The sequence below is a fragment of the Lepisosteus oculatus genome, chromosome 15, assembly GCF_040954835.1.
Source record: "Lepisosteus oculatus isolate fLepOcu1 chromosome 15, fLepOcu1.hap2, whole genome shotgun sequence".
Classification (NCBI taxonomy): Eukaryota; Metazoa; Chordata; class Actinopteri; order Semionotiformes; family Lepisosteidae; genus Lepisosteus; species Lepisosteus oculatus.
The window spans coordinates 5,666,539-5,686,883 of NC_090710.1; the positions used below are offsets into that span (position 1 = coordinate 5,666,539).

At 36.9% G+C, this 20,345-nt stretch overlaps 1 protein-coding gene across 4 annotated transcripts in view; it reads right to left on the reverse strand.

Moving 5' to 3' along the window:
* Nucleotides 1-20,345, reverse strand: part of pcca (propionyl-CoA carboxylase subunit alpha) — a 193,249-nt gene that overhangs the window by 59,480 nt on the left and 113,424 nt on the right. For all 4 annotated transcript variants that reach the window (XM_015363424.2, XM_015363423.2, XM_015363422.2 and 1 more), the window contains one exon: nt 5,845-5,947. In XM_015363424.2, coding sequence (XP_015218910.1) covers nt 5,845-5,947 — 103 coding nt within the window. The remainder of the gene's footprint in view (nt 1-5,844; nt 5,948-20,345) is intronic.

Consider the following 20,345-nt stretch of genomic DNA (forward strand, 5'->3'; position numbering starts at 1 on the left):
TGCCTGAATGTAGGATAAGGTCAAACAGTGGGATATTCTGCCATAGAGGGCATAAGTATAAATGGAGGAAGATGGGGTAAGTGGAAACTGTACGAAAGTGGATTTAGAACTAAGAACACGAGGCACATTTTGCACAAAGAGTGGTGGGAGACTGAAACAAGCCACAGCCATTGTCTACTAACTACCAAATAGGCTAGATGAGCTGAATGGCCTCCTTTTGTTTGCAACCTTTCTTATATTTTTTAAGTGTGGGACAGCAGATCAGATCATACGTGTCCAGACCTGAACACAATGTTTTAACGCTCCCCATAAAAGTACTGATTATTCTATACCAGTGGTGGGAAGGCTTGTACCACTTTAGGGAAAACTATTAACATGATACATAATATATACATACTGTATACATATTTTACAAGTACAGGTGTACAATGTTTCATTCTTCAGTCTTCATTGCTAATATTATATGAATATTAATGCCAGTAATATTTGCCCTGAAGTGCTGAAAACTTAATTGTTTTGACATGGGCACTGTCAGATATAGCTATACTATTTCCTACCAACTCTTTAATTCACATCTCCAGGGCATAACTTGGAAGCAACATTTAAAAAAAATCAGCAAAAAAATTCTAAATAAAACAAAAATATTATTCAGAAAATATGAAAAGCTTTGTTTTCCCACAGTTGTATGAGTATATAATAATCACTTGAAAATTGAGATGAATTTATTTTCCCATTGTATTTCTCTTAGCAGCTGTCCAAACACCCTTAAAGAGTCTGCATCACATGAAATATTGTTATAAAGATAATATCATTCTTTAAGGGTGGCATGGTGATGCAGTGGTTAAGATTGCTGCCTCTCAGTGCTTGGGCCCTGGGTTCAACTCCAAACCTGGGATGCTAACTGGAGTCTGAATGTTCACCTCATGTTCACATGGGTTTTCACCGGGTGATCCTACATACTGGTAGGTTAATTGGCTGCAGGGGAAAATGGCCAAAATCTTTTTTTAAAAATCTACTCAGAATTTTCAATGACCAAGTTGTCCTCCAAAACACAGCTGCTGGGCAAGAGAGACATTGGTCAGAGAAATAGTAAAGGGGCCAAAAGCTACCCTCAAAGACTTAAAATGTCTCATAATTGAGTAGGAAGAACTGTGAGGCAGTCAGCAATAGTCCAGGTACTCTCCAAATCTGAGCCGTAGAGTGGCAAGGAAAGTCCCGTCTTGAATATGCAAAAAGCATGTAGGAACAATGATGTGGAAAAATGTTTTGTGATCTGATGAGACCAAAATTGAGTTATGCGACCTTTATGCCGACTGTTATGTCTGGAGAAACACCTTTTACAAAACACCATCCGCACTCTGAAGCATAGCAGTGGCAGCATAATGTTGTAGGGTTGCTTTTCATCGGTAAGGAATGATAGATAGATACTTTAGTGATCCCGTGAGGGAAACTGCAGAAAAATTGCAGACAACTCTGGTTGGCTTGTCTAAACAGAGGGCAGAATGCATATCCTGGACAGGCAGATCCTGGACAAAATGTGGAACAGTCTGCAAAAGATCTGAAACTGGGATGGAGATTTATATGTCAACAGCACAATGACCCCATACACAAAGACAAGGTGAACCATGAATGCCTTAAAAAGAAGAAGGTGCAAGTCCTTGAGTGTCAAAGTCCAGACTTAAATCCCATACAAAATCAGTGTCAGGAACTGAAGACTGCTTTATACCACTGCTCCCCTTGTAACCTGCAACAGCTAGAGCACTTTTGCAATGAAGAGTCGGTGAAAATAAAACCTGCAAGAAGTGAAAAGCTGGTTGCAACATTCTGCCGAAAACTTGAGACTGTAATTGCAGCAAAAGTGGGAGCAACTAAATATTAAACGCTTCAGATCTCAGGGGGGTGAATACTTGTCCAAGCTGTATTTTTCAGTTTTCCATGTTTCATAAACTTTTCTTCCACATAAAAAATGATTATGCCCCCTCAAAATGTTAAGGGTGGTTTTCTTAATCATACAAAATAATCCTGCGCAAAAGTGTGGCAATTAGAGGTTGTAACACAGCAGAATGTGGTAGAGATCCAAGGGGGTGCCAATACTTTCTACACCAACTCTAAAGGGTAAATCACTGACACAAACTACTAATCAGTAATAAATTCAGTAAGAAATATTAAATAATTCCTTGCTTTTATGTAGCAATTCCAAAGGACCCCAAGGTGTTGTACATACAGGAAGGGGGAGCCCAGTTCATCCACCATGAAGTACCCACCCACCTGGTGACATGCTGCTGCCCCTTGGCAACACTAAACTAATCAGCATGGCCAAACAGAAAGACATGAACACAATTGTGTGAATTTAGCTTATTCTTTCCTAGAAACCAATGAAAGTACTTACTGATTAATTCTGCTAAATTTGAATAAAAAAGTGTCCTTTCAAATCAGAATATCAAATTATTTGTCCTACCAGTGCACACTATATATGCATGTTGAGGCAGGAATGGAAATTTCAGAAAGTCAGTATTAATCTGTTACAGTTTTGGAATCCAGTGCTGCTACCTGAGCCAGATCTCACTGGCCTCTAATTTCAAAGCATTCTGAAATTCATAAATTCAGTATCACTGACGTTTTATCCATAAAGGAATATGATGCAAAATAACTAGAAAGCAACCATTATCAGTTTATTTGGGCCATTTTATAGTTGCAGTACTTATAATGTAAAATTGTTTTATGATATGTGTGTACGAATATTCTAGCATCACTGCAAGTTAAAACATTTTACAGAACACAAGAATACATTACATATTGGAAAGTCCAAGAGAGATAGAAAGGAATATTGCAGTGGAGGCTAAACCAATAAAAAGTACTTTCAGTACTGCAACACCGAAAGAACTATTCAAGATGAAAAAAATGTCTACTAGACAATTATGGTAAACTTCTAGATGATTAAAGGGAAATGGCAGATGGAATAAATAAACATTTTTCTAAGGTATTCACTAAGGAAGTCAACAACATACCTCAGGATGGTGTAAGAAGTTCTTTATTGAACACGATAAGAATTGAAGAGGCAGAGGTGTTTCAGGTACTAGAGGGATTTGAGATAAGTCCTCAGGGTCTAGTGGTATCTTACCAAGGTAACAAGAGATCTTGTTCAGAAACCATTGAGGGAACTCATACAACAGTTCCTCATTGAGGGAACTCATACAACAGACTGCGATAGTATACTCAATGGACTGGGGAATTGCTGACATAGTGCCTATACATAAGAAGGGTGACAAAACTAACACAGGTAATTATAGACCAATAAATCTGAATTTGTTAGAACAAAATGAAATGAAAACCAACTATATATAGGAACTTACATCCTTGGGAATGCTCCACGTGGATTTATAAAAGGTGCATCTATACTAACCAACTTGTTAAGAGTTTTCTGAACAAGCAACAACAATAATAGACGCACATAAAGCATAAAAGATTAATTCTCAGTTAACAAGTGGTTGGTAATCAGGGAAGTGAATATAATTAGATTGATGACAGGTTAATTAGGGAGATGTAATAAGTGGAGTACCACAGGGATCTGTACTAGGACCACTGTGCTTCTTAATTTATATTAATGATCTAGACTCTGCTAAATGAAGTTAACTAATCAAGTTTGCACAATTCCAAATTAAAAGGTTTAGCAAACATTATACAAGCACTAAATGAAATTCAAAAAGATTTAGATAAAATTAAAGACCTGAAAAAAATCTGTCATTTAATAGCATTTAATACATACAAATGCAAAGGTTTGCATGAAGGTAGTAAAAACAAAACTATATACACCAAATGGAAAGCACTGAGATAGAAGTGTCTATGAAAAAGTATAGCGTTGACAAGTTGTTTACATCTTCCTGACAATGTGGGGATTCAATTGGAATTACTATATAGCACGGAATTTAGTCTTTATTTAAGTTAAAGTATGTTATTTTTAAATTTTATAATTAATTAGTTAGACCTTTGTTAAAATAGTGTACAACCTTGGTCATTACAGAACAAAAAAATATACTGCTGGAATCAGTACAGAGAAGAATCATCAGATGCATTTTGGGACTTAAGTGAATAGCCTTACACTGACAGGTTGAAAGAACTGCTCCTTTTCAGTTTTGAACAGAGAAGACTACAAGTTAGGATTTTGAATTATAGTGCCAGGTCCCTCAAAGGCACTGACATATTCTGCACAGCAGATTTCTTCAGAATGAACAATGAAACACGAACCAAGGGGCACAAGTGGCATCTACACGGAATTGCATTTTTGAGTGGAGGTCCATCATCATTAGAGGCTGGAGCAATCTTGCCATGTGTGTGCAGATATCACATTTTGGTTCTTCACACAACTTTTCTGCAATTATCAGAACTTCAAAACAGCAGGTATGGCACATGAAAAATGAAACTCCACCTTAAATAAGCCATTTTACCTTCCACAACTGCAAATGCTAAAAACACACAATAGCACATTCATCCATCATTTAGTCAAATACAGAATTGCAGGGAGTCTGAGCCCAACCTAGTGGGCTGCACCTTAGACAGAACACCAGTTCAACAAAGGGCAGCAATACAGACCTAAGATATGCAATGAGTAAAATGTAATACTTGTGTTACTGAGGTAATCATAAAGTAAGGTGCAACCAACAAGTCAACTTCTTACTAAACAATGTTAGGAAAAAGTGCTTTATAAACATTGCTTAGAAAAAACAGTTTATGAAGAATCGTGCATCTGGGGGCATCAGGGGCAGTGTAGGATTTTAAATGTACTTTATACTGTATTTAATAGTCCTTCTGTGTAGCAAACTCACCTGACCTGCCTTGTCATTTTATTGCCCTACAATCTCTCTCCTGTCAAATACACACAGAGCGAAGCAGACCTGTTTGCACTGGCTATGATGCACTCATGGCTAACAGGCCATTCAGCAGAGAGTGTGACATAGCGCTCTTTAGTTCTTTTATTTACTGCACCTTGGACCAAAAAGATTCAATAGAAAACTATTGCTAATTATATTAAATGGCCATGCTGGTGCTTCTGTTCTTGAATAGCACCAATGATATAAAATAAAAAATGTACCAAGATTATTTCAAGAAAATGCAAGTTCTTTGCAAATTCATTTAACTAGTGAGGGAAATATGTCTGTACTACCATATTCCTCTTAATTCACTGTAATCTGACAGCAACCTGATTTTACTGCTGCATTAATGTTTCTCACGACTCTCATGCTGTAAAATACCACCTATCATTTCATGATAATGCTATTGTCAGACCGTCATGTTTTATGAATGCTCAGCAACCTGTGTAAACAGCTGCAGATGTGCAGGTGTAGTTATTCAGAGCTGTAAAAGGCTGTCTGTTATTCTACCATAGTAATGAGGCTCTAAGTGGAAAATAACCCCATGGGTGCTTCAGTTTGTCAGAGTCTCTTTAGCTCCACTAACATGACTATATAACCCCTGCTAAGCTCCAGCATGGCTGAGCTAAAATGATAAATATTGCATGTATGGTACTTATTGGTAAAAGCTGTTTAGAGAATTCAGCAAACAAAACATTTAACAGGAGGATTTGTTTTTGTTCCCATCAGCACTTCAGAATTCATAGGCACATATTTCTAAGAGATTTCCTTCAGCTGCAATAAAGAAATAAGGGTGCTACACTGTACTACACCCGGCCAGCATTTGCAATGGTGTATTAAAAAAAATGTAAGCAAGCGACAATAGGAAGGGATTTTGTAATGCCACAGACAAATCTGAAAAACATGTCTGAGATACAAAATTTGGATCAATGCTCTGTCGACTTGTTAGATATTTGCTCTGGCAGATGGGACTTACTGTGTAGGTTGATCCTAAGCGGGAAACAGTAACGGCATGAACACCCTTTTCCAGCTCCACTGACAGCTCCCACCTCTTCTGCTCCTGCTGTGAAGTGGAGACTCTGGAAAAAAAAATGCAGACATTATACACTGTATGTTGCACACTTGCACCCAATTTAGACTACAGCAGGGAACACGCACACACTAGAATACAGCTTAGTAGACAGGCACCGGGCATGTGAAGTTTTTTAATTCCCCTTCAGTACGTAAACGAACCTACATTAGGTATCATTCATCATTCAAATGTTAAGGGTGTAGGCATGTGTGTGGGCTGTTGCCATAGACACCAAAAAGGAAAATGGCACCCATGAGTGCTCCCTTTTACACTGTGGTATGATCAAACAACAAAAGGTACAAACAAATGACAGGCCTTTTGCTACAGGAACCAAAAAAAATAAATAAACAGGTGACAAACATCTGTTACCTACACCTCAGCCTCACTAGGAAAAGAACAAACATGTGCTTCTCTAAAATTGAGAATATATACTGTGCTTATTGGTTTATGAAACCAAATATGACATACTACTATCCCCCCTCAATTTTGGTGCTCCCACATACTCAAAAGAGCAACTTGAGAGGTGTGAATATTGTGTATTCTTAAATGAACTTTGGGAGATAATGTGAACTCTCATGTTCCAGCTCAATCAATGGTCTTGTGATACCGACCCAATGAAGTCATATTTAGAACGACAGCCTCAGGGGCTTCCAGAATGGCTCAGTTGGTAAAGGCACTAGAACACAGGATGAGGTCTGCGGTCACGGATTCGAGTTTGGGTCATGTAATGAGCCGTCTGTGACTGGGATTACCCAATAGGCAGGGTACAATTGGCCGAGCCCCACTGAGGGTAGGGTGCGATTAGTTGGCCAGGAAACTCTCATCTCTCAGTGACAATGACCTCAGTGGCCAGCTGGGTGCTTGCAGGCATTCAGTGAAGAAGATGCATCTCCTTCAGCTGGCTCTGAACCTCCTGTAGGGGGCAGTGCTGTCTGTGTTGAGTTAAATGATATAGGCTGAAGCAAGGTGTAGCAGTGAGCTGAGACGTGAAAAAACATATGACTGGCTATTCCAGCATTTAAAAATAATTGTCAATTCTAAATTTATACAAAAATAAAAAGAAATACAACCCCAGATTAAAAATAATAATTAGGCAGGACAAAGGGTTTTTCCACAGGCATCATTTCATTGTTTGTGAACAAGTTTCTGATAGGAAAGAGAGTCGGAAAATCTACAAAAATGCCATGCACGTCACAAGGTGTATTCAGATATCTCTAACTACATAATTGTTAAGTGGTAAAATAATTGCTAAATAAGAGTTTAAATTTATGTTTTGTTCATCCTCCCATCATGAATGACAGTGACTCCAAAGAGAACAATGTTCTCCTGAAGAAATATCTTCTATCATGTCTGAAAAAGACACGACACAGGATTCTCCCAAAAAGCAAATCTATGTCAGCATTCACATGGTGTGCATGCATGTTGAAGAGCAAACTCCAGTCATGCAGCTTTGGCTCAACTTAGTCACTTTCAAATGGTCTTTCATCATGTCAAACACATTGTGGTTGTACCAATACACAACTCAATTTACATGTTGTCTCTCCAAACTGAAGAATCCTGTCCTGAGGTGGCTCCATAGGGTTGATTCTATCATTTGATTATGAAAACTTTACATTGTTTTCCAAACGTTTCACATATATCACTATGCAATGCTTTACTGCAGTGTGATCAAAACTGGCTCAACTTTGGTCCCTTTTTCCATGTGTATCAATCAGCTTTGTCCAAATACATAAACACACATCTCTTAGAACTCATGTGCTGTCGGAGTTTTTACCTTACAAAACTGAAGTGTTAATAAGTGCAAATGGGGTCTTGAACTCATGTGTCTGCTATCAGAATATTTAAGTTTGTCACAATATCATACAGAGTAACTGCAAGTTGTTACATAATTAATAATTTGGTGCAAAAGACTTGATTTTAAAATGTGTTTAAAATGTGTTTCAGAAGAGTTAAAGATGTATGAAGTGCGTTTTCAAATAAATTCACTAGAATGGCTTGTAGATTTAACTGGTAGTTCATGGAACTCAGCCGATCATTAAGAAAACTGCAGTGCTGTACAGCACTTCCTAAAAGCACTAAATCTTCCCTGGCTAACTTAAATCTTTTTAGGCATCAAAATCTCATATGAAAACAGACAAAACAAACACAAATATTGCCTTGCATAGTTACAGTCTGGTTACAGTGTCTAAACAGACAAAACTATTTTAAAGTATTTTCTTCCAGAGATTGTGTTACAGCCTAAGACTAAATCCAATTCTTTGGAGTAAGCCAGGATAAATACCAACATAAAAGCGTAGAACAATCATAGAAGAAAATTGTCTTCCAAAAATACATAAATGTTGAATTTTCGTAAATAATTTAACTTATGTTTTCAAGAAAATGGGTGTTTAAAGTTAATATTGATTTAACAGCTCAACCAGGTATAAGATATCTAAAACTACCCAGTCATGTAACTAACATTAGAAAGAACCATCAATTTAATTTAGCAAAAGTTTTTCATATACAATGGTATATGAAAGAGGTCTGCTATACCACATTGTTGCTAGTTACCACATTATTACACATGAACGTCAATGATCAGTACTAATTACATACAGTACATTCACCCATGTTGCATGAACACTTTACTAAGTGTTAAATTATGATGTAAGAAAGCTTCAGAATGCTGTATTCAGAATAAAACATGAAAAACAAGTCCATGGAAATCATACAACAAACAAGCTATTTAAGATTCCTTAAATGAAATTAATAAAGCAATACAACCAGGAAAGATGACTTATTATTAGCCAAGAAAGTTACATACAATGTAAAAATGTAAAATGTAAAATAATATGACAGTGTTATAAATGTTTTTTTTAGAAAATATCTTACAGAAATGTTTCCGTGCATTGTGCTATATAGTCATTTTATTACATATAAATGTGCAAAAATTTTATCTTGAAAACATTTAGAATATACTTTCTTTGGTAATTGTCTTCAGCAATCAATTTATTTCATAAACATTAAAATATAAGACATTTAGCTCATGAAAGTAGGAAAATAGTATTAAGATACTTATTGTGGCATGCAATTACTGTTTACACCCAGCTGATTTCGTTTGTGTTCTTACACTGTTCATCAAAGACTGACCTTTCATCTTCCCCAAATGGCAGTGGGCTTAAAAACATCCCCAAACACCCAACAAGGTTTTTCTGTAATCCCACATTGGCCAGAAGCCTAAATCTAGAAATGAAAACTGGCCAAAATCCAGCGTCTCTCTTCATTCCCAGTAGATGTGGGCCAGTCTGGTGAAGTGGCCCTATATCTGTGGCACTGCAGACACAATGCTGGCACACTGTCAAAAATGACTTGATCAAGATGAATCTGTCAGTGTCCGGTGGCCAAAGCTCTAGAATCTCAGTTGTAAGAAGACAAAAATGTCAGAAATGATTATATGAAATGTTTTTAACATCCAACTACAAAACAATATTGACAATCAATGTCTCAAAACCTCAGCAGAGAAAGAAAATAGTGAATCTTTTGTTTCGCTATAATTTAAGAAAGTTTTTTTTTCTTGTGGAATCCAATTAAATGCATAATTAGCCGTAAACTCTTACAATAAATGGCTCTATAATCAAACCTACTTAAAGACGCAAAATGAATGCCCTGCAATTAAAAACAAACTACAGAATTTAGGTGGAACTTTTAAGTAGCCCAAGACCATTTGCAGATAGACTGTCTTGGCAGTGTACCAATCTATTGTGAAGACAGATTGTGGTATGGGGCAGTGAGGAGAATATCCATAGCTTGCTCAGTGTGCGATTAGCAAAGATGAACCACTTAAAAACACAGGCACCAGGGCTCCTCTGAAACATACACTGCCACTCTCTATCTTCTACGGGTGCATGCACCGGGCCTCTGAGAAAATACTATCTCTGGCTGCCGGCCAGCAGCTCGTGAACCAAGCCTCTGTAGCCACAGCAGGTCGAGCCCGTTGAAGGCGCAGGTTTAGAATACCACAAGCGTGACATGGGCCGACTCGCTCACTTCAAACAAGCCCCCGGACCGAGAGCAGAGCTGACGCCTGTATGCTAGCCATGACAACATGCCTACCTGCGACCACTGGGTCGAGAAACTGGAGGCTGCTGACGCCCGTGAGGCTGCCCACTGCTCCAGTTCCTCATGTAAGAGGAAACGGTAGAAATAAAGACCTTCGAGAGAGAAAATATTCTGCTACCCTCTGTCGTGCCAAGGCTTTCAAGAAGGAAGGAGACTTCAAGAGAAAGTTGTGTTCCTACCCTATTCACATACATGACAAAGGTACTCCAGTGTAGAATTTAATTCACTCAATTAAAAGGGTTTTTTGAACATTCCCATTGCTTTATATGGTAAATTAAGAATGAGCTGGAAGAAGAAAGTGGAATGACATGTGTGTTAAATGAAAGAGCAAAAATGCCAGTCTTACCTCATGAGTTTCAATGTTACATTTAGAACCTTGCTATGTTACATAATGGATTTTGTAAAGCAAATGGATTTTCTATGGTCAAATATTTTTCCATTACTACTATACTACCTTCAACAATAGCATCAGTTTGCTTTAGACAGTAAAGTTTATTTAAATGTATTCCTTACAACCTTACAAAGTATATCAAATCCTTTCAGGTTTTCTTATGTGAAGTTATTTAAGCAATAGTTAAAAGTCAAGGAACCTGGATGGCACTTTTACAGAAAATGTGGCAGAAGATGTTATCAGTTATAGTGTCTTAATGTGATCGGAAGAAAATATAACAACAAAACAGTAAATTTGCCTTTTTCCCTACTTACTACCATAACCATGATTTACTGAACTTGACATTTTTTATTGACCATTTTTCCGGACATATTTAAAAAAAAAGTAAACAAACATGTCTGAAAACATGCAAGTGTTTTAAATGTACGAGGAGACAGCAGCACACTTCTCATTATAACTTGGTCGTGGTTGCTGATTTTTTTTCTAACTCGGCATTAGAAAGACATCCAATTCTTCTCATACACTATGCACTGAACTGGATCAAGCTCTGGACAATCAACAGCTGTACTTCTTTTAATTAAACTCATTGCAAGGCTTTCTTAATATATGTGCTAGTGTTTCATATTAATGTCTCAGTTGATTCTTGAAACCAATATCCGTCAGCACCACGCTCTCACAGACAGAAGATTCCTTGTGCCGCTCAAAGACTAATTATAGAATAATTTCTGACACACAAGCAGAAGGCACTCACAACATTGAGAATGGCTTTTGGAAGCATTTTAGGAAAAGTGTCACCCAGGGATAAAATAAAGATGAATCAGCTTGCATTAGGTTAACAACACTTTTATATCAGGAGGGATGACAATTTCCCTATATATCCTATATATCATTTATCTTCCTCTGCTAGATAGTAAGGTTCGATCTATTACTGACCAGCCTGCCCACCTGAAGCAAAGGCGAAAAAAAAATATTTTTAAACATGGAAGCAAGGATGAGTCACACACACCAAACAGAATATCAATTATAATAAAATTGCAAATAAAATGAATACCCTCAAATGGTGCGTATGCAGTCCAAATAGCAAGGACATGAAAGACAAAATACTATATTTTTGTAGAGCAGGTCAGCTTCACGTGGCTTTCCTTGGGGTGAGAAAAATTATGCAATTCGTTTAATAGGAATCATACAAATTCTCACCTTCGGAAGGAGAGGAGGGAATAAATTCAACAGCAATCATACAAATTCTAAACAGTAGATAAGATAAACCACCACGTAATAATCTGATCTCGCACTTTGGCTTCCATTTCAAATTCCTAAACATGCCAAAATCCATCCCAAGAATAAAAGCTTCAGAAGACCTATCAGACAATGTCTAATCATAAAGGCTTACAGATGATTCAAAAACCTAATTATACTAAAGGCCCAAAAGTTTTTTTTGGTTATTTATTGAAGCAGTTGAACAGGAAAATAAAGGAGACATATTGACTTAAAACAATGTTAATAGTCAAAGCATCATTAAGGAATCCTTCATCATAACTCTCTCAGCAGGAAGTCAGAAAAATGATCAAGAATAATGTGCTGTGCTTTGTAGCAACTGAGGTCAGTTTCTGCATACAAATCCTCAATGAAAAAAAAAACTTCAGAAAGTCGGCCATTCATCTGAACAGAGTTCAGAGAATTTCCAGCACCGTAGAAGAGATTTTATGCAAGCACATAGATGTATTCAGTGGGGGTAGACAGAACCAGCTACATGGAGACTACAAAGCTGGCCTCCCATGGCTCATGAATAAGTCGAGGAAATGATCAGAAAAAAATAGAGAGATGTTTAGACAGATGGCCCACTTAAAACGCCTGGGATAGAGCAAAAGTGATTTTAATGAAACTTTAGATTTGGCAAATAATTGATCTTTATTCTCTTAAATCCCAAGAAAGGTGAATGAGTAAATTTTATATGTGTTACAAGTGCCTGTCTTGCCGACATAAAAAAGTACTTATGCTTTTAAGCACTTAGATTAAATAAAACAGACATCACGAACACAAAAATAAGAGGCAAGGAATCAAATGGAGGGTTTTCAAACAGGAATATGGCACCAAAGAAAATAAAAGGCAAGGGGTTCTTTAAGGCAAAAAGAAAATGCATCGCAAGGAACACATTTCCCTGTAATTCTAAAAACAAAACCTGGTTTCTAACATTTTTCCTCAGGGTTTTTAATACCAAATGTTGAAATCATATATCAGATACTTCTTGTCTGAGACTTGATGAGATTTTTACAGATTTACAGGACATGGTTTTGTAAAAGGAGGCTTTGTATCTGAAGCTTTTCAGACTTCCATGTTGCAAGACTGTGTGATCATGACATAATGCCATGTGTCAAACATGTTGAACACTTTTACAATCATGATAATCATCTCTATTTTTTTAACAGTTTTCAATAAAACAGCAAGAAATATGCGAATATCTCTATAGATTTCTAAATACACTTCTTTATACCTGCAATAATTGCCAGTATGTGTTGACTGTTAGCATCTGAGCATTAATTGACCTATAAAAATTAGTAATTTCTTTCAAATTTCAAAGTTACAAAATTTAAACTGAAGCAATATTAAAAATTCTCAGCACATATCATACTGACATCACATGTTTTGGTTAAACAGTATAACATTATTTGCAAAGTATGCCTGTGCCTCTTTTCAAAATCTCAAACTTTCAGTGTTCACAGCTTCCTGCTCTTTGCTCTGAAATCACCCCAAAACAATTATGTTAAGCTAATATTTTCTTTTAAACATTAAAGGGTTAAGGGCTGATATCTGCTAAGCCATGTATTACCTGGAAACTTCAAACTAAAGCAACAAAACACTTTGCGTTTTTTTTTTTACAGAGATCTTGATCTGGCCCCACAAATCTTTACTAAAAAACAATTATATGCAATATTAACACTGTTAATAACACTCTCAGTACCCTCCCAGAGACTCCAGTTACTCAAGGAATCATTATATATCTATGTCTTGTTCTGCTTGGTTGGTGGTGTGAGAAAAGAGGTTCCTCTCTGAAAATGGGTTTTCGTTTTAATCAGATCTCACATTAAATTCACTGCCAATGAAAGAAAAGGATTTTCAAACATACAGTCGACAAAATGACAATTCAAATAATTCTGCATTAAGAGCAAACATAATTACCATATAATAACCTCTCCTCTGATTTTGGTTCAAATATGGAGCTCAAAAGCTTCAATTAAGGTAAATGTTTCAAGATATTATACTCAAGTGAGAGAACTCATCGACACCAGTATCAATATTCTAAGAACAGATTGCTCAAGCTTCATTTAAAGTAAGAATTTTTTTAAAACAAAAGGTCACTGCAAAATGTAAATGTGAACTCCAAGATGAACCTACACAAAGACAGACAACATTACACGAAATGGAAAAGGATTGATATGGCTAAATCAGAGAAAATTGGGCTCATTCAGAGGCAAACATGCTTCTAGGTGACCTGTGTAGGTTTTTACAATTGATATGACCCAGTTTCGTCCAGCACTCCGCAGCAGTAATGCAGGCTAGCCATTAAAAGAAACACCTGTGCTCTGAGCGGGGGATTAGAGACGGCCTCGCAGCCTCCATCAGGCAGAAAGAAAATTGATTTTCATTTAAGAGAAATAACTCTGCCTCATTTTTCTGCCCTCCAAAACAGAAAATATTCATTAACTGTACAATGGGGAGATCCTATTGTCATTCTGTGAAAGGGACAAAGTTCTGTTTAACACTGGGGTATCACCTTCTGGGAGGAAACCAGGAAACTGTTGATGCCAATTCAAATCTGCCCTCCAGGGAGCCTGGGGTACAACTTCTCTCCTGGCCTGGATAGTAAGGAAAATAGTAATAAAAATATATTAATGTATCCCAGTTTACCTTCCGACTTGGCAGATGAGAATTTCACTTCATAAAACTGGAAGGCACAGCACTGCTAATCTTTTGAAATTGACATTGCTGTCATGTCTTCTCCTAAAATATTAAAATCGCAACACTCCAAAGAAGATTTTCCAGGTTCTTCATTAGAATCCCTCAAGATGCCTCCCTAGTGGAATAACACTGATATGTACCATTTGTCACGTGTTGTCACATGTTACTGGCAAATATGTTCTTACCAAAAATTGTAATCAATAGCATCTGCTCGTCAAAGTGCAAAATTATATTTATAAATTTCTTTCACAGGAGGTAGAATAAATAGAAAAACACACCTTCAGTTTTCAGAATCCTGAACTCTTTGGTGAAAAACAAAAAAAAATAAAAGCCAATACACATAAATCTAAATACATTTCCCTCTTGAAATCTACTCGGAGAGACAAGAAAATTATTATGGTCAAACATTGTTAATCTCCAGATTTTATGCCTGCCTCTAGATTTTTTTCCTAGACTTCACTAATTCTTAAAGAATATAAGGGGGTCTTACTTCTATATACATTTGCTTTTTACACTCTGTGCATCTGTTTAAGTGTGCACATACTGTAGGTAACAGAAACGAAGAAACGATCTGAACACGACAGCTTCTAAATTAGTGGAAACTTTCACTTAGCGTGCATGCAGTTGAAGTTAAAAAAAGAAAGTTTTCAACAGGGAGAAAATCAATGCCAGAATGTCCTGAAACAAGTGGCTTTTAAGAACCTGGTTAAAATAAGGTTAATGTGAATAATACTAGTTTAACGTCTTTGCAAATTCTGGCATCTTGCATCATATTCAACATGATTATATAGAATTGTACAGAGGAATGCATAGACAATGGTCAGTCTACAGGGTCACAGCTAGACTGGCTATCAAGCTTGCCACTAGCAATAGTTTTTTTTCTAGCCTATGTAGCAATTCATTTTCCATTCTGGCAGCAACAGGGTGCACAGTCCTGCTGCAGACCGCTTCCAAATGTAATCAATAGGAAAACAAAGACGACACAATAGGCAGGTTTTTACCTGCTCCTCCCTATTTAAACTTCAAAGAAAGCAGCTTTCAAGTTTTAAATGGCTTCCACCACATTCCTTGTACATATACTGGAGTTTAAAGTCAGACTTATCTATGACAGCCAATGATTGCCAGATACCAATCTACCTTTCTCAGCATTTCCACATGCCATTCATCTTCACAAGGCTTTTTGACATATCTTCTACACACGGGCATGGGCTGAAGAAAAAGGTATAAGCTCTCCTCTGTCAAATATGGTAGGAAGCCAATACCTTGCCAACAGGTATAGCTCAGTACCACAATCAATATCTGTTCTGAAACGTCCTTTCAGACAGATTAATAAAATGCGTCTCTTTAACAGAATTTAATCTCCTCAGTATCAGTCAAACAGAACACTTCCCATTAAACTCTGCAAAATGGAAAATTGTGCCATGTGCTACATTTTGTGAAGCATCTTTCATCAATATGCAGTAGACTCACATTTTACATGGTAGTAAGGTTCCTAGTGGACATACTGGTATACCCAAAATTGCATATAATCAGAATATCCCCCTTAGACCCTTTTGTTCAACTTTCTTAAACAAGTTAAATCAATTTTCCTGACTTGCCCTTCCCCTTTGGACTCGTTTTTGGTTTATTGCCATATTGAAGGTGATGCCACACGATAAAGAAAGCATTGTTAAAGAAAGCACCAGCGTGCTTTAGGCTCTATAACTAGTCCCCAAAGCATAGCGCAGGTGTGTCCCACACTAGATTTCCCACACTGTGTGATTTTTCATTTATTTCTTTGTTGCCGACTGCATATACACAAATTCACATAAAAATATATTGCGCAAAATGCAATTCTACCGTATATTCTGTTCATCCCCAGGATGTCTGCTGTAGATCATAATCATAATGAATGCAATACTTTGAGTGGAATATTGTGTATATCAGTGTGGAGTTCAGCATGGAAACTCAACAGAAATAAAGATCTACTGCATGGTCTGCATTTACAAGCAAGGAAACTTGCCTACTATTCAATGTCATATTAAAACTTCGGTATCTGCAAGGGTAAGGTACCTTGAAGTTTCCAAGAATAGTGTTTTTGCACTAATGAGGGACTTAATACTTTATAGGTAAAACGGGGTATGTTTCCCTGGCTCATGCAACAAGCATTTCTGTAGTCTTATTATTGTTATATCTGTTAACTATTTCAGAAATAGTGTTAGAAAGCATTGGTATTAATTTTTTTAAATGAAAATGATTACTGAAAACTTCAAAAAGAATCGCCTTTCCCCTCTAATTCCAGGTACTGCATGTGTAAGCAAATAAATTAGATCACTATTATGATATTATAGCTTACCCTGTATTAGTTATTATAAATACAGCACTAATATACTGTGATAAACTATGAGATTACTGCAGCACAGTAATAAATGACATGAAAGTAAATTAAGTGCACTCAATCCCTTCCTTCTAAAACAACTTGCTCTCGTGCTCCTGCGGTTTGTCTGATTGTCTTTCTGAGAATTTTTTTTACTATCTTTTTCTACAGGACACACAAGAATTGAGACTGTCATAGCGTAGGGAACCACTATTCTTCAACTTTTTTCTTTTTTTTCCCATAACACTGAGTCACATACAGAAACTACTCTGATAACAGATCTACACAAAATGCAGATCTAACGCTTTCCTAAAAGAACCTGAATAAAGCATAAACCATGATGCACTTCTACATAGACATGTTCGCTTTTTCGGAATCAGGCTTTGCCCTTACTATAGAGACAGAAGCAGATCCAAGAGGTGCAAGAGCTGCAGAAATGGGAGCCTGCATTTTCTCTCCTACTGTGCAGGAGTACAGCAATAAGCAAATTTAGTCCACAAATATGGAAAAGGTGGTCACTACAAACTTTGCTCAAATAGACAAAATCATGAATGCAGAACACACTGATATCAAGGTTTTACTATATGAGACGATGCATCTATAGCAAAAAAACAGGACAATGGTTGCATAGACCGGGTAAGAGTACTGCTTATGGACATAGACACCTTGGCATGTGCTTTCAGAAGCATGGCCATTAAATTTCATAAGATGTGAAACTAACAAATTACTAAGCATTCACTGCACTATATAGTGGGGACAGCACCATGGCTACATGCTGAGGTGATCAAAAGACTCTGGGAGAGATATGGACACATGTAGTCACAGACCAAGCTTGTAGACAAGCACACTGGTAACTCTATATCTCAGTTCCTACATGCAATTATATTTTGGACACCAAAGTAACTTGGTTATGCATGATTTCTGTCATGGTTAATTTCATATGGGTTTAAACTTATAAGCTCTTTAGAAAAGGCTGTCGCTATCAATTTGTCTGGGACACAATCACCCTCCAATGGATTAAACATTTTATTTTGTCTTGCTTCAATTTTTTTTAACACAGGAAACGTCAAGTACGATGGGATTTATTTTCCCTTTATCCCCTTGACTGGTTAAAAGAAAATAAAAAAAAGAAAGAAACACTGATTGTTATCCGAATGGTTGTACGATGAGAAATTAAAATGTTTCATATCGAACAATCCAAAATGAATAGGGGAAGGTTAGGGGAGAGAAGAGAAAAATCAATTCTCCAATGGCAGTGGTGAAAGGAAGGGAGGTATGAATAGAATTTGCCAGTGGGGTGCAGCAGCTGCCAAATAACCTACAGCAAAAGAATTACAATAATACTGATGAAGTGTGCAAAAGCTTTTAGAATCATTGCGGGGGAACACAGAAACAGTCGTACAACAATGGCTCTAATGCTGCCTCTCAAGCTTTTGGAAAGAACGAGACAAGATCAAACATCAAACAGCCTATCTTTATCGAGAAAATGAGAAAAACCCAAAACACCCACAATTTCTGAATATCACTCTTCTGGGACGAGTATATTACAGTGCAAACCTAGCCGTAACCCAACATACATTACCACCCTACATCATGTTAAACTGCTTGGTGCTCACACACTTGGGACAAATGTTTGATGCACAAACAGCTCAAATGCAAGCTAATGCTTTTCTAAAACGTAAAATTATATGCTGTGCCCGTTTGGTTACTGTGACCAGTCTTCAACACAGTCAGTGCAAAAAAGCTGTATTATAGGAATGAGAGGTACAAGCCCTATCATCTATTTTTATGCTGCATTTAATTTACATTTTATTTTCCCTGCCGATAAAACTAGACAAGGAACACAAGGATGCTGACACCAAGGTATCTCTAAAGCACAAAAGGTCAAGCTTTAACCTGTCAAAAGCAGAGTACTTATTAGAATAAATCTACAAACTCACTAAAGGTTACTGGTGGGTCCTGATTTCTGTTGAACGGGAGCAATTCTTTTAGAAATAATAATCGTAGAGATAGTGTATTTTTTTTTCTAAGATGAAGTGACTATATGTCAGCTGGTTTCCTTCCTTAAGGACAAGAAAGGCACAAAGAGTCCAAAAACAGAACTTCCACATTTTTTCTTTTTATTGGGACAGTCATGAATAATTGACTCATTTATTCATCATTTTTTAATTTCTTTTTGATTCAAGGAGCAAATTACTATTTTAAAAGCATCTGTTTCTATTCTATATTTGTGTATTTTAAGACATACAAATTGCGGACAGTAGCTAGGAAATATGTTCTAATACTATACAAAGAAATTGATATTTTGAATTTAGATAGAAATATCTTATTATTTAGTGATGCACAAATTCAAGATCGCATTTACTGAGCTACTACTAACAATAGCAGCAAAATTTATACATATACGTTATACACCTACAGGCACACACAATACTGTAAATATTGGCACCTCATATCTCTAGTAGTCTTAATGGAGATGAATAAATATTTCGCCAATCTATCTTTTAAAGTATTATAATCTAGAAGATCAAGCAATCACCCAATAAGATGAAGAGATGTTACCGTCAAAAACATTGTTTAACAATTAAGGTGTATTTCTATGCATATATAAAGATTATGTACACACAATTATGTTTGGATAGTTCACTTTTCATTATTCATTATAGTTCACAGTACATTATTCCTTCAGAAACTTCTGGTGATCTTTGATTGTGTTCAAAGCTGGATGTGCTCACAATCACAAAGGGACAAAAAGGTTGCAGCCCATACAGAAATGAGGAAAACTTTCCCCTCGGCCAAAACAAGCACCACACAAGAAGTGCAGCAGGCAATTGGGCATAAAAGCATAAACATAACATTAGTGGACCCACGAGATAGTAAAATGTAGCCACACCTGAGCAGAGACCCTCTCAATTTCTAATCCGCCAGTGAAAACAAAATCGTAGCCAAGCCTCAGATACGTTTCAATGACGCACAGTACCCGAGTCCGCTTTATTTGGATGTACTCAAATGAAATTCCAAATTACAGCCTTAACACAGACATAAAGACCTAATCAAGTGGACATCTGGCACTTCAGAGTGAAATGGACTTGGGTGGGCACCAGCTTTGCTCGTGTGTCATTGAACAAATAGGGAAAGTTAAACAAAATCAGGGTTAAGGTTTAACAATGAAACAACCATCCATCATTCATAGCCGTTTCCTGCAGGAAATATGTGTCCCCCCCATTATCTATATATCACAGCTAAATACACTCATGAATGACCCTGGTGGCACCAGTGATCCTTTGTATAGTAAGCCTGAAAACCTATTCTGAATAGCGAAGGAAACCCATGACAGATAACTGTCAGTTTTAAGGGAGGAAATTCACAAAGGGCGGGTGCTTCTTTCTGCTTTTACATTCAGCTATAAAAAAACCTCACAGGCACACAGTCAGACACACACATTGTAACACCAGGCAACAGCTGGTACAGATGAAATACACAGTACCATGCCAAAATCACAAAAGATTTTAAATTATAACATCATTTTTTTTATTTTCAACCAAATACAGACAGATCCCCCCCCCCCCCCCCCAAAAAGAAACTCCAACAACACATCCACAA